At 38.3% G+C, this 14,286-nt stretch overlaps 1 protein-coding gene across 3 annotated transcripts in view; it reads right to left on the bottom strand.

Moving 5' to 3' along the window:
- Positions 1–14,286, bottom strand: part of CAP2 (cyclase associated actin cytoskeleton regulatory protein 2) — a 67,185-nt gene that overhangs the window by 14,528 nt on the left and 38,371 nt on the right. For all 3 annotated transcript variants that reach the window (XM_053961829.1, XM_053961809.1, XM_053961820.1), the window contains exons 5-7: positions 7,465–7,608; positions 7,153–7,238; positions 5,317–5,422 (exon numbers count right to left, since the gene is read on the bottom strand). In XM_053961829.1, coding sequence (XP_053817804.1) covers positions 5,317–5,422; positions 7,153–7,238; positions 7,465–7,608 — 336 coding nt within the window. The remainder of the gene's footprint in view (positions 1–5,316; positions 5,423–7,152; positions 7,239–7,464; positions 7,609–14,286) is intronic.

The following is a 14,286-nucleotide window of genomic DNA, read 5'->3' as shown; positions in this document are numbered from 1 at the left end:
TAATCTTTGTCAATTAAAACACAAAACAACAAAAACCAAGCTAGGTTCTTTTCTTGTTACTGAGTCTCAGCAGAATTATTTATCTGCAGAGTTTTCAAGCTTTGCAGCCCCCTGTAATATACTTTTGCCATTCATCACCTGTTCAGGATTTAAGACGATGCTTACATATTCAGATTTACCCAACCAGAAATGGTTTATACAGCCATGGTCTTCTAAATCATTTGAGGATTGTATGATAATGTAATTGCCAACAAGTAATGTGCTCCAACAGGCAGATTCAACCATTGTTTACTTATGGAAAAATGTGGTTAAAAAGAAGACCAATCCCTTTAGTAAGATAGTAAAGTTTTTATAGATGTACCTTTCCTTTTCTCTCTATTTTTCATACTTTCAATTTTGTATTTCCTCTCCCTTTTCCACTGGAATAGGCTGCATGCCTCACCCAGGTTTTCCCTTAACATGTCTGAATGTCTGAATGGTGCTAGGTCAAGGTTAAGAGAATACAATTGATATACAGTAAAGACAAATATTTTCAGCCACTGTTGGAATAAGAGAGTAAAAATACTTTCTTTAAAAGAGACAGGGATGTGATTGACGCAGTCTCCACCAAAGAGGCGACTACTCTACTATTGTAGAGGTGCCAGGATAGCCAGTTTTTAAATTCATCCTGTACCAAAAACCAGAACATTGCCTATTGTCTGAGAAAAAATACTTGCAACTAAAGGATGCAATTTTTTCAACAAAAAATACAAGAGAATAGGGAATAGGTATAGGGAAGGATAGAGAAAGGAATGGAAGGTATACAGAAAAGGCTATCACTGAGAAAAACTGAGCACTGTGGAAATGTCTATGTCTTATCCAAGATACAGGCATCTAAATTGGTATATCTATGCTGCCCTTACTTCTATTTGAATAAGGCCTCTGGGATTGCAGTCATGGCTGTGGCTGGAATTTGGCACTACATTTTTGACCTTTAGCTTTAGTGAAGTGGCTCAGACGATGGCTGCTTGATAAGTAGGTCAAACTAAACACAGCACAGAAGAGATGCTGGACAGATAATAGGAGGCTTTTGCCTGCAGAAGTTGGTCTTTTGCAGCTTGCTCACATCAATATGTACAGAGATGATGTATTAAAGGAAAATGTTTTGATAGAACAGGAGAGAGGCAGGGCCAATTTATAAGAAAATGTCTGGAGGTAATTATTTTAGACTAGAATAAAATGCCCAAGTCTGCACTGTGACTAGGATAATTGCACTCAATAAGGCTAATGTAGGAATTATGACGGTACTTCTTGGTGTGGAGCTTGTGGAGAATTTCAGCTTTTAAGGAATGTTTTTAGAGTACTATCTAAGGAGTAATAAATGTTTTTTAAAATGCTGTTTCAGGAAAAAAAAGACTTGAAGATACTGGCTTCAATGGAAACAGGACTTAAATATATCTCAACTGCTTTTAAAGATGTGCAGACTTCATCCTAAGTTGTTTTGATTTGTAAAGGAGGAGAGGATTTCACTCATTACTTGAGTGAAATTCTGTATTCTGCTGGTAAAATCTATCCTAAATTACTATTGTATACAAAGCACAAAATATTAAGTACAGATCCACCTGCAACTGAAACATTCAAGACAATTATCTTTAAGCAAGATTTGTGTATTAACACTTACTTGAGATAAGGAAAACTACAGCAGTCTCTTATTATTACTGGTTGTTTTCTTGCTGCAAGGTTAACTTGCAGAAATAGGAGCAGAAGATTCACTTCCCCCAGATTACTCATGCAGGCCTTGTAGCAAACAAACTTTTCATTAGGCATTCTTTGAGCTTATATTACAGCTGTTCATTTATTTGCATCACCAAAAAGAAGTGGAGGGTAGAAAGAACAGAATGCTATGCTTTAAGAGAATCCCTTCTTAAGAAAATAAAAAGGAAAAAAAGGCACTTGCTCTTTATCAGAAAGAACTGAAAAAGGACAGGTCACTATTACAGCTGTGGATTGCTTGTTAAAGACAGAAAGCAAAGCAAAATGTAGCAAGCAAAAATGACAATTACTTCATAGGTAAAATGCTACCCTGGGCACTTAAAATACTTCATTGTAACAACGGCTTTTTCCAAAGATTCACTGACATCTAAGAATGTCATATCTGGTAGCAAATTAAAACAAATCTCCATTAGGCTGGTAATTGCTTATTGTTCCCATTGTCAAGATGGCTAAATTGAGATGTAGTGAGTACAGTGAATGGCCACTCAGTACAGGGTGTAGGAGGTAGGAGGACACTTTACATCCAGATAATGAGCTACAAAATTACACTTTTAAGGAAATACTGTAGATCCATCTGATTTGCACTGACAAGCATATTTTCTCTGCCATAGGCACAATCAATGAATGAAAATGACTATTTTAGATTTTGTTGAAAATACATGGAACTTTTTACTCTCTGGGACAATCCTGCTCAAAAACATACATTAGATATGTACTTTTGTTCTGTGAGCACAGTACCATCAAATATCCTAACCGTATCCATCGTGCCTTGAAATGCCAATTTACACAGTCCAGTCTGGTTCTGTACCACCATTCCACATGAGGAGCAAAAAAGGTTCAGATGCACAAAAGTCTAAAGGTCCTTAACCACACTATTTCCTTCTAAGGGTGTTCTTAAATACACTATATTCTTCACTATTTCCTTGGCTTTCTCCTCACACAGTCACACACAATTCAACAGGGTGCCCTTAATAAGTAAAATACTGTCTCGCATCTTGGCAGAACCAAAGTAAGATAGAACTGTGTTAGGTCCAAAAATCCATAAACATCTGTTTTTATCACAAACTTTTTATAAAGCAGATGGAGATAACTGTTGTTGTCAGATGTGACTGCTTGGACATTATTTCAACCCTTTGCACCTGTTTTTGTGTCTGCCTTCTAATTTATTCAGACATTTTTTTCTCTTTCCTCTGAAGTGTGTGCCTGTGTGCCTGCTGCCAGAGCCAGGAACATTCTCCTATATGTACTAGTGATCTGTTCCAAGGCTGGCTGCAGCTGCCCTGTGCAGTTTGATGGAAGGGTATGGGGGGCTGGAATTGGCACAGCTTTGGGATATTGCATGGACACAAATGTGCACACCACACTATACAGCACCCATAGCTTAGGGGGCCAAGCGCCAACTCAAATATCCTGTCCCCTTTTTGGAAACCCAAGCATAGGAAATCCTCTGATCTAGGCTTATGCTCCTGGGGTTGTACTGGAGTTCAAGCACTGACAATACACCTGGGAGACAAGAAGTAGTTAATATTCTTCCTGACTCTTCACTCTCATTAGAAATATCCAAATGTGCTACTTAAGAGCTTTTTATAGAAACTTCATGCATTGCTTTGTTGACTTCTGCAGATATGAAGGGTAAATTATTGGTATAATACACTTTGAAATCTGTACTTATATGCTCCAAGACATTTCTCTCTTTCTCTCTCCCTCTATAATAAAATACCTTTCTTACACCAATGTCTACCTTTCATAAATGTTCCACTTTGTTAACGCCTTGCCAAACTACTGTTTTCCTTTGATGCATGTAAGTGGAAGCTGCTGTGTGCAATGATTAACAACTCTGTCTGGAATATATCTATAGCCTTTATATATATCACATTTTTTGTCTAGACCCTGATTCTGCAGACCTTTATGCTTAACTTCACACAATGTGAATCTGTGACTTCCATTCTCATTGTTATACATATATATATGTATAACAAAAATGAAATTATCACTTGAGCAACTCATTACTTTCCAGAATGTATTTGTTACCAAGCTTCACAGAAATATTTAAATAAAATTTAAGCTATTTAAACAACCTGCTAACTTACTGGATTCTAATTTTCTTATATGCACATTTAGTAAAACTTAAAAAACTATACATCCATAAAAATGAGTCTGCAATTTAATCTTTCAGACTCGTATCACATAAAGGATCATTTAAATGAAGCATACTTCCAAGACAATTTCCAGATATGAGTGATATCCAAAGTGAAGTGAAATCAGTACTTCACATGCAGTGATGGGCTCATCACTCATGATGGAATGAACACTGTCAGCAGGAAACTATGCTTAATATAAATAAACAAGTCACACCTAGATTTCAGCTATTTCTTGGACAGCTGAAGACAGAGAAATATAAAGGCATGACGGCTGAGGTACTGGTTTTAGGATCAGTCAAACATAATCTGCAACAGCTACCCTTCTGAGTAAGGCTACCAGTACTCACCAGCACTGAGAGCTCCTCCTGTTTGATCAAATGGCTGTAACAAACCTTTACCTTATAACACTATTTCCATATTTGTGAAGTTCTATTAAAGGTCAAGATTATTCTTTTTCTGTATTAACAGAAGGAATTTTGTCCCAGATTCTCAGGCTAATTCAGCTAAGAGGGTACTACAATTCCTTTTCCTTATGTAATAATAATTTAAAAATCATTAGGTCTTCTCACGTTCACTGATCATAACAGGACAGGATGTACCAAGTGTGAAATTTTGTACTAAATAAAGGAATCATGTTTAATATTTAAATTTTACTATAGAAACCTACAATGTAGCTAATAATTAGAGTCTTCTAATCTATCACGTTTGAACATTTTTGCATTGCTTCAGACTAAGATGTACATGCAGATCACGGCTCTCTCCCGTGTTTGAACTTGCACTCAAATACTTCAGAACTGAAAGGCCTTGTAAATGCCTCATGAAGGGTATGAAGAGAAAGCTGCAGTCTGTTGCTGAGCACAAGTAACCTACATTCTCTTACATGGCTGTAACATAAATAATTAGGTATGCAGTTATATTTACTCTGTTTCCAGAAGCTATTTCTGTATGTCTAAAATAATAATTTTATAAAGCTATTCATCTATGAAGTTATGTATCCCTTGTCTTTGTCTTCCCTGTTATTAAATCTCTCTCTTTGTTCAGATTCTTCCCACCATCCTTCTTCTTTCCATGACATGCTCCCTCAGTTTTCCTTTAGTCTGACATGTCCTTCAATTTTTTACATTTTGTCTTGTTCCTACCTTCTACAGGCACCGAGAACTGTGTCTGCCTCTCTTTACCATCTGCAGCTGAGGGTTATGGCTATAATAATCCCAATTAATTCTTTTCCTCCAAACCTGTACCACAATGGCCTGAACATCTCCACCTATATTTCAAATGTTTACTGGCTTGGTTGGGAAATCCATGGACCATGACTTCTGTTCCTGGCATAGATATTTACTTTTCCTGAGCTAATGACCCACATTAAAAGACAAACAGGTTACTGGCTTTTATGGTTCTTCTTGAAGAAAGAAAAAGTACTTACAGTTTTACTCCAGGTGAGACCTGTGGTGTGATGCTCTTTGATATAAGCTTGAAGCTCAGACCATATGTTCAGATATGACTTCACCCAATCAACATGGCGTGTGTCACTGTAAAAACAGAGGCAATATTTATGTGTCAATGTACTTAAAAACAGAGAGAAGTGCTGCTCTTGCTTAAAGCAGGTAAAACCCAATGACTGCCTTAAAGCCATGGACAAATCAGTTAGCAGGTAGCCAAACAGCCCAGTGCTGCAAAGACCGAAGCTACTACATTGGGAAGATCTAGATCCTTCTAGAGGACAAACAAGAGCAAAGGATGCCTCTAGCAGAGAGTGCTTCCTGCTAGAAGTGTGTGTCACCATTCTTCTCAGGCTCAAAGTCAACTGAAAAAGCACTAAAGGCACATTGAGCTGTGCAGCAGGTACCCAGACACTGTTTCAGGGTGCTGAACTTTAGAAAATTAAATATCCATGGATTCTGTAAGATATTCTGGCTGCCACATTCCAATGTGGCCAGAGCAATACTGGGTCATGTTAAAGTCATCAGACTAAAATATTTATACATGAAGAATTTTTAAAGTACAAGTCACAAGTTGGCTTTACAATCTTTATCATTATTCCTTCAATGAGACTCATAAATGAAACCAGGAAATATGGAGAGAGAAACTGCTTGTAAGATAGAAGTCCATACTTATAACAAATTATTAGTGAATAGTGATGGCTTACAAGGATTTGTGTGTCTACCTTCTATTTATTTCCTTTGGAATTTTATCCTTAATAATGTGGAGGACCTGGGTCAACAGGTTTAATCCAAAGCCTACTGAAGTCAAGGGACAGCCTCCCATACTTTGGAAGACATTGTGGTCTGATAAAGTGAAAAACAGGAAAAGAATTCCTCATTAAAGGAAGAATACCTAAATAATGTACTCTATTTATACCATTACATGAGACATTTTTTTTCTACAGTGTAAATACTGGTGCTACGTTGTAAAATTCATCAGTTACCCTTGCATCAGTTACTACCTTCAGAAGGTAAACTCAGGCTTTAGGAATAAGATATAATATATAATATATATAAAACAACATACTATATGTAGCATATAATTTATATTTATACATATACAAGAAACATAAATACATGTGAAAGGTTTTAATATTTAAAACCTTTTCCTCACTAAAGAGGAAAAATTCAATAGCAAATATCATTCTTCATTGGGATATAAAAATCAAGAGCCAAAATCTGGCCTTCAAAAGCATCAAGTCAACAGGATGTATACATCCTTCAAAGAGGGCATAAGAAGGACCCAAATTTTTTTCTCTTTCTCCATCAGTTCACAGATATCATTCATGGAACTTTTTTGTGTATTCCTTGTGCTCTTTAAGAATAGTGAAGTGGTACAGAGAAAAAACAAATTAGGAGCTATGGAATTTGAATCTGTATATATAATCTACCACGTAAATACATATTTTCAAGCCAAGAGCAAGAACAGCAACACTATGGGAGCACATATGAGAGGAGGATGCACAGCAGCCAGCTAGCCACACGTTGCTATGTAAATAGGCATTTGCATATAAGCTCCATGATGCTGGAATGCCAGAAAAATTAAAAATAATCTTAAAATGTGCAGAGAGTGAAAAGCAGCACTGCTAATGCTGCTGCCATTCTCACTGCAGCATGCTGCAGGTCAGAGGTGAGGAGGGGAAATTATACTACTGCAAGAAAGTTTCATCAAATGCTTTTTAGTTTACTAAATACTTCCTGTGATAGCACTGTGAACCCTACTGGTATGGTTAATGCTCTGTTCTCTGGCTAGTTGATACTGGAGCTTGGCAACATACCTGTTCTTGTAGTCCTTTAATACCCTGTTAGTATAAAAGGTAGCAGCATCATTCATCTCCTTGACATAAGGGCCTGGTTTAGGAGACTAGGACCATCACCCCATGGTAGCAGGAAACAACAGAAGGAGAAAGGAAGTAAAACATTAGTCAGACACCTCCCCTGACATACTAGGTTTATTACCTTCTTGGGTGTAGTAGACTGAAGAACTATATAGATGAGACTGCAGAGCTCTGCAAGGTTTGGAACTATCCTGGGCTGCACCATCCAGAAGCTTATTAACAGCCCTCCCAACCATACCGTGTGTCACTCACCACTGCTATCCACCCAAGGGCAGGGATGCTCTCACTGACAGCTGAGAGGTGGTTGAACATTTTACTTCCTCTGTTCCTTTCTCTGAAGTTCTGGATTTCCTGAATCTTCTCTGATATTGGCTTGAGAAGCATTGCCACCTCATTCTGAAAAAAAACGAGGAGAGGAGAGGAGAGGAGAGGAGAGGAGAGGAGAGGAGAGGAGAGGAGAGGAGAGGAGAGGAGAGGAGAGGAGAGGAGAGGAGAGGAGAGGAGAGGAGAGGAGAGGAGAGGAGAGGAGAGGAGAGGAGAGGAGAGGAGAGGAGAGGAGAGGAGAGGAGAGGAGAGGAGAGGAGAGGAGAGGAGAGGAGAGGAGAGGAGAGGAGAGGAGAGGAGAGGAGAGGAGAGGAGAGGAGAGGAGAGGAGAGGAGAGGAGAGGAGAGGAGAGGAGAGGAGAGGAGAAAAAAAGAAAAAAGAAAAAAAGAAAAGGAGACTGCTATTAACAGTGGGTGGCCCAAAAGCACCATGTGGTTTAATACTGTCCTCCTTGCCTACTGATTTAACATCCATAAAGAAAGGTCACCATAAATTTCTACATTACAGCAACAGTTTAATTACCCTCCTATAGTCGCAGTGATAAAATGCACAGACATTAAGTATTAATAATGCGTTGTAGCAAAAATTGCTCTCAGCACTGGCAACATTTTAACATGCTGCCCAGATTAAGACCTATATCAACCCCATAGCTCAGAGTTAGCAGAATGATTGTGATTTTCATCTGATATCACTGGAACTTCTTCAGATGCTTGAGTTTTTCATGTTATTAACCAAGTTGTTTCTCCCAAGAAACACAAACTACTTGTTAGTTGCCTGTTATCATGTGGCAACAAGACTGAGAAAGTAACATACTGTAGGCAAGATCAATTTTACCTTTCCTTCTTGGTACATTTAATGTTTTGGCTGCAAGTAATGAGGGAGGATTTCATGGGAAATATGCTGCCTGCAAGCCATGGTTTGGGGAAGTTCTCCTGGGTTAATCAGAAACGAATGGTGTCTATGGGAATGACTTCTGAGTGGAAGGAATAGTGTCTGGAGTGAAGAGGAAGGCAAAATGAATGCAGAAGCTATCCAAGCTCTTTCCTGTGCAAAGTGAATGCTAATCACACTGGTCCAGTGTCTCAGAAAAACTAATTTAGAGCACTAATTCACTGGGAAGAATTCTTCCACTCAGAAAATAGCAGATTGAGGGACACGGAGTCATCAGTTTACAGGCAAAACAACTGCTGTACCTTGCAACCCTATAATATTGCAAAAGTATGCTCACCAAACCTATACAGTGTCCCACCAAAGACAGTGCACTATCCTGATTCTCCCTGGCAGGTCACTTGGAAATCGCTCAGGATGTAGCAGAACTCTGCAATTTTTCTCACCTTTTCCAGGACTATTTGTGATGTGCTTGTTGGAGACAACTAATCCTCATGATCTTGAGGACTGCCATGGCACACACAAAATGATGGGCACATATGTCTTGCTTGATCTCTGTCATCTTAAGGTTTTTCTTTTCACCTTTCCAGAAGACTTCAGCATTAGAGAATTCTATGTCACCTTAGAATAAGCACGTTTGCTATGGATCAACAAAGGTCAAAGGCACTTCAAAAACATGTCAAAAAGAAGCTGTGCATTTTGAAAAGTACTTTGATCCACCTACAGAGTGTGAACATTTTAGTGGTAGAGTAATTCTGAGAAAGGCCTATGCATTGGAAATACATGGGGATATGTGATCTTCCCCTACAACAAAATGGGTTGGGAGAAAACAAATATTTACAGTATTACTGTGAAATGAAAATATTTTTTGTTGATGACTTAATGACCGGCACAAGTCATTAAGTCTGAAAAAGCCCTGAAACCCCAATGATTTGTAGTTCTTAAAACATGACCTTGCTGCCATAACATGATAAAGTCTGCAGAAATTCTCCTTTCTAATTTTTGCTTGTTTACAACATGCTGCAGCTGGTATTTTCTTGGTTATTTTCTTATTTTTCAGGGAAATCTTTCAAGTATGACAGCAGTTAACAAAACTGAAATTTAAGAAAGTGCTTGTTCTGCTTTGATATTATGCCAGTTTTCCTCCCATAAAGTCTGAGGGATATTTACAGTCCTGAGCTTACTGTGAATCTTCATGGCCCAGTTCCAGGCAAAGATAATATCAGTCCTAAAAATACAGCTCCACAGATGCCTGGTATATCTAGACAGCACTGGGAGGCAGCACATTTCTGTGGATAGTGCACAGAAGTGGGAGTCCTTAAATGGGGGTTCTCTTTGCAGCTCTCCCACCAAATTGTCATCAGGTTTCAGGAGAGCTGGGCTAGCTTTCTGTGCTTTGATTTCCTAGATATTAAATGGTGTTACCATGGCTGTTGTATTTTGTAGAATACTTTGATTTCTATAAATAAGAAGGCAAAATTAAGGTCAAACATTTTTCTGAATGACACACAGTGACCCACACCTCCTCCTATTCCTTCTAGAAAAGCTCGCAGCCACTTTTCTGAGGATCTTCTGTCAGTGGCACAGAGATTATTTCTGTCCCTCAGAACACAGGACTTAATCTATCCAATGACTGTATATTTATAAGAAATGTTTATAAAAATGTAGTGGATTTATTTAATTTCACAGAACCTGTGCACGTTTTGAAGATGAAATACGTCTTGCTAAGGAAAGTTTCTCAAAGTAATCATTCCCTCAGCACTGCAGTGACACCAGAGTGGGCTTGAGGCTTTGCTCAGCTCTGTCCCACATGAGAGGTCTTGGCAGAGCAGAACACTCTGCATTCATCCTGTTCTGCAATGGCTGCATAAAATGTGTGTGTTTGTGGAAGCTTCTTGTATTCCAGGTTTCTGTGTAAGGGTTTGACACAGGAACACAGCCTGCAAGGGAGCACTGAACTGAGTTCTGTCTCAGTTCTAAATTTTTATTTAGTGATTAAACTGCAGATGAATTACAGTGTATATGGCATATGGGTATAGAAAGGCTCATTAATTCTGGCAATAATCAGTCTTGTTTGGCTTTACAATGCAGAAACAGTTGTGCTGAGGGTTCTAGAAGAATAATCTCTTTATTGCAATGAATATTAAAACAGCTGACTTAATAAAATTATTGTCTATATTGTATCTCTAAGAAAACTGAATTCCAGGAGATGAATCAGAACTGTTGGAAAAATCTTCAGCATGCCTTTGGCATGTGCTAGATAAAATTTCTTGTCATTTAAGACCCAGCCCAGTTGTTTAACAGAAATTTAAGAGTCTCTTTATAAACAGCATTCCTATTATAATATCAGTTTTGCTGAAATGCTTAAAAATGCAACATGGGCACAACTGACAAATATCAGAAGTAATTCCCAATATCCTTTTTTCCTTTTAAAATAATGATTAAAACTTGTCACTTTAAACACAAATAACTAGAAAACCAGCCATCTTATAATATTTTATAATTCTTATTAGAAAATCAAGAGTAGTAAGGCTATTGCCATGATTAGCCAAAATGTTCCAAAAAACTTCCAGCATGCAATAAGAACTGCCTTAGGCTTTGGCTTCAGAGATTAACAGTCTCAGCCCACTCTCATAAAATGGCCTGGAATAGCAGTATTCCAACAGACCACACTACACAGACTTTCTTCTCCTTCACATATTTGGATTACCCACACAAGAAATTCCCCAGGTGACAGGCTTAATAGGACTGGCACGCAGGGACACTCAGTTCAGGAGAATGGCCAAAGTTTTGGGTTTTGTGTTGTTTGAAATCTGCCTGTAAACTGAACAGCTTGCTTAAATTTTGGCTGCTTGAGCCAGTGATTACTTGAAAATCTCAGCTTTAATTTGGGAAAATGGGTATTTTCTCAGGACCACTGTTGTCCGGAAACCTGCCAGCATCAATCACAAAGGCACAAAACACAGCAGATAAATAAAAAATATAATTTCAAAGATCTTCTGTACTTTTAAGCTAATCTTACATGGTTTTGAGGGGTGAGATTGTTTACTGAAGGATTTTTATGTTGGTGAGTGGCAACACAATTCACAATTCAACTCACTATTACAGTGTTTAAATCAACCTGACTTATTATGAAAAAAACATGTCAAGAGAACAAATACCCTTTTAAGTCATGCAAAATGAGGGCATGGCAAATGAGTAGCAAAAGAAAACTCAGAGAATTTGGAATCAACTTCCTTTTAGTCAGCTGCAACCTGAATAGCGTGAGTACAACCTTTATTCCATGGTGTACAGTTCTGTTAGTTTCTCCTTCATACTTACAAAAAATCTCCATCATACTTTGTATTTTTAAGGGGCAAGTTTGAAACATGGAGCTGATCTGAATGAAGTGTCTTTGTATGTGTTGGCAAGCAGTGCAGCCTAATAGGAATGGTTCTGCAGAGCAAAACAGTTGGTGCTGAGGCTCCAACATATACAGTATACATGTAAGGGGGGCAATTTGGGACTAGCTGTAAATTGTGGTTTAGATGCTGCCTGGGAGTGTATCTTCCACTTAATTTCATCAGAAAGTTTGTACACCTTAAGCTGCTCTACACACTTTGTACACTTTAAGCCGCTCTATAATGTGAAACACAATGTAGTAAATGGGGCTGATTTGAAGGAGAAATACAGTCCCACAGTGAGCTAAAACACTAACGTAGACACAGCCATTATCTCTGCAAACAGCCTAGTACAATCCCATCCCACATTTCATCCTTTCAAGGGATAAAAGATGTCATGGATAGCAACTACCACACTCAGTTCTAACAATTTAACAGGCAAGCATCTGCTCTCAGCTGAGACTTGATTCCCTTTACTGTAAATGAAGAAAGAAATATCCCTGAGGAATTATTTGCAGAAGCCCATCCTGTGTCTACAGGAATAAGATCACCAGTGAGATGCATTTCTGCTATGAATGGCTGTGATTCTAGAACTGAAATAGTTTTTGATTAACTGTAATTTCCCCCTTTTTTTTTTTTTTTTGTATTTTCAAAATCTGTAAAGAAGACTTTAAGTTTCTACTTTTTTTTGTAGTTATGCAGTTTAAGAAAGGCCTATGCTTTTTCTTTAACTCTATTCATAACCTGGATGGAATCAGTGTTCAGATTAGGCTGAGAAATAACCTATTTATTTAAGTACATATAAAATATAAATTTTTTACCTTACTGCACCTTAATCCAATGTTTTCTCTGCAACTATTTTCTGACTGGTTGTAGAGACCATAAGTGAGATTTTTCTCTGAGATCACTACATTTATGTCCCTCTAGTATTCTGGTATTTTCAGGGTCAAACCTCTCCTCCTACCTAACTATGTTAATTTATTATGGCCTAGTTTTCTTAGAATGTAAATCTTCAACATAATGGTATAACAAGTATTTGATGCATTGGTCAACAGTACAGATTTTGCTCTTCAACTCTCTACTGTGCAGCAGCAGGACTATGAAACAGAGAGACAAATCTGTATAACTGTCTGGTCAGCTTCATCAGCACAGAAGCTTAGACACATTTGTGTGCTTCCAAAGTGACTTAATTGGTATTTGGCTTTTATTCCTCTTGGAGAGCACAAAAATTCTCCATCTAACAGCCAATATCAGCTGTAGCAGTTTTGTCCTTTGTGGGGAAAAACCAGGCAATACCAAACTGTAACCCCACATGACAGATTACTACTTTAGTCATTTGTGGGTTTATTTTTAAATGTAAACTCTGAGGCAAGGCAAGTGGAGAGTAATGTGAAAGACAAATTACTTCTAACCAGTAGAGAAATCCAGGGCCTGATACAACCTGCATGCATCAGTTTACAGCAGTGCAGAATCACACCCACTGCCTTCGGCTGGGACTGGCTGGTTTTTAAATTGACTCAAATGTTCTGTGTGTTGTATTCTTGTCCACTGCAGCTTTCTGTGGGCAGTATTTTCAACAGGAAAGGATCCTTCTGCTTTAGGAACACAGTCAACACCCCACAATTAATCAACAAGAATAATTACACTAATAAACTGCTTTCAACTTTTTGATGTACTACTCCTCAATCCTGCTGCTGTGATTATAGTTCATGTCAGTGGGGTCCAGGGCATTCCAGGTAGCAAGGAGATTCTGCTAAGCCACAGTTGCTTTGTTCACAACATCTGAGATCCTATGAATCTTTGCTAAGAGCAATCACCTTTCATGGGGCATGTCCCAGGAAAGAGATGTTAGATGTTGCAGGTTTCCATCGTTGGCCAAACTGTAAGACTGCCCAGTTCATTGAGCAGTCCTGGAACTGATATAACTTTTGGAATTCACAAATGTAGATGTGGTCTGATTTAGACCAAAGTAAAATTAGAAAAAAAGAAAATAGTTAACTAACCTGTGAATCAAAAAGCCCTGCTTTTCAGTCATCTGTACCCCTAGTGATTTCCTTTTTAGAAGGATATGTGCATAAATCCCAGGAAAGAATTGTGTAACACAGAGAAAGGAGAGTACTAGTTTGGATTTGTGCCTAGCAGAAATAAAGAACATGGTACTTAATGGGAGAGGGAGTGTCCTATCAGCTTAGCTCAGTAGGGTCTCACATGGCACAGTTTGAATATGAACATTGCTACAGGAACTGAAAAATCCTGGTGATTTTTGGACATTATGTTACAAACACCAGAATTCCAGTAAAGGTTTGCAGATCCCTAGAACTGATTAGCATGTCAAATGAAGATTCAGAGTATACAGGTACACTGGAGGTCACAAGTGCAAGGAACCTTTGGTTACTGGAGCCTGATTCTTGCACAGAATGTGAATTGTTGGCAAGTCTGTGCCGGGGGATGTTGGTGTGAGCCAGTCTAGAGCTGCCACTGA

This window comes from Vidua chalybeata, chromosome 1, assembly GCF_026979565.1.
Source record: "Vidua chalybeata isolate OUT-0048 chromosome 1, bVidCha1 merged haplotype, whole genome shotgun sequence".
Lineage (NCBI taxonomy): Eukaryota > Metazoa > Chordata > Aves > Passeriformes > Viduidae > Vidua > Vidua chalybeata.
This window is presented reverse-complemented; position numbering and strand designations above follow the sequence as displayed.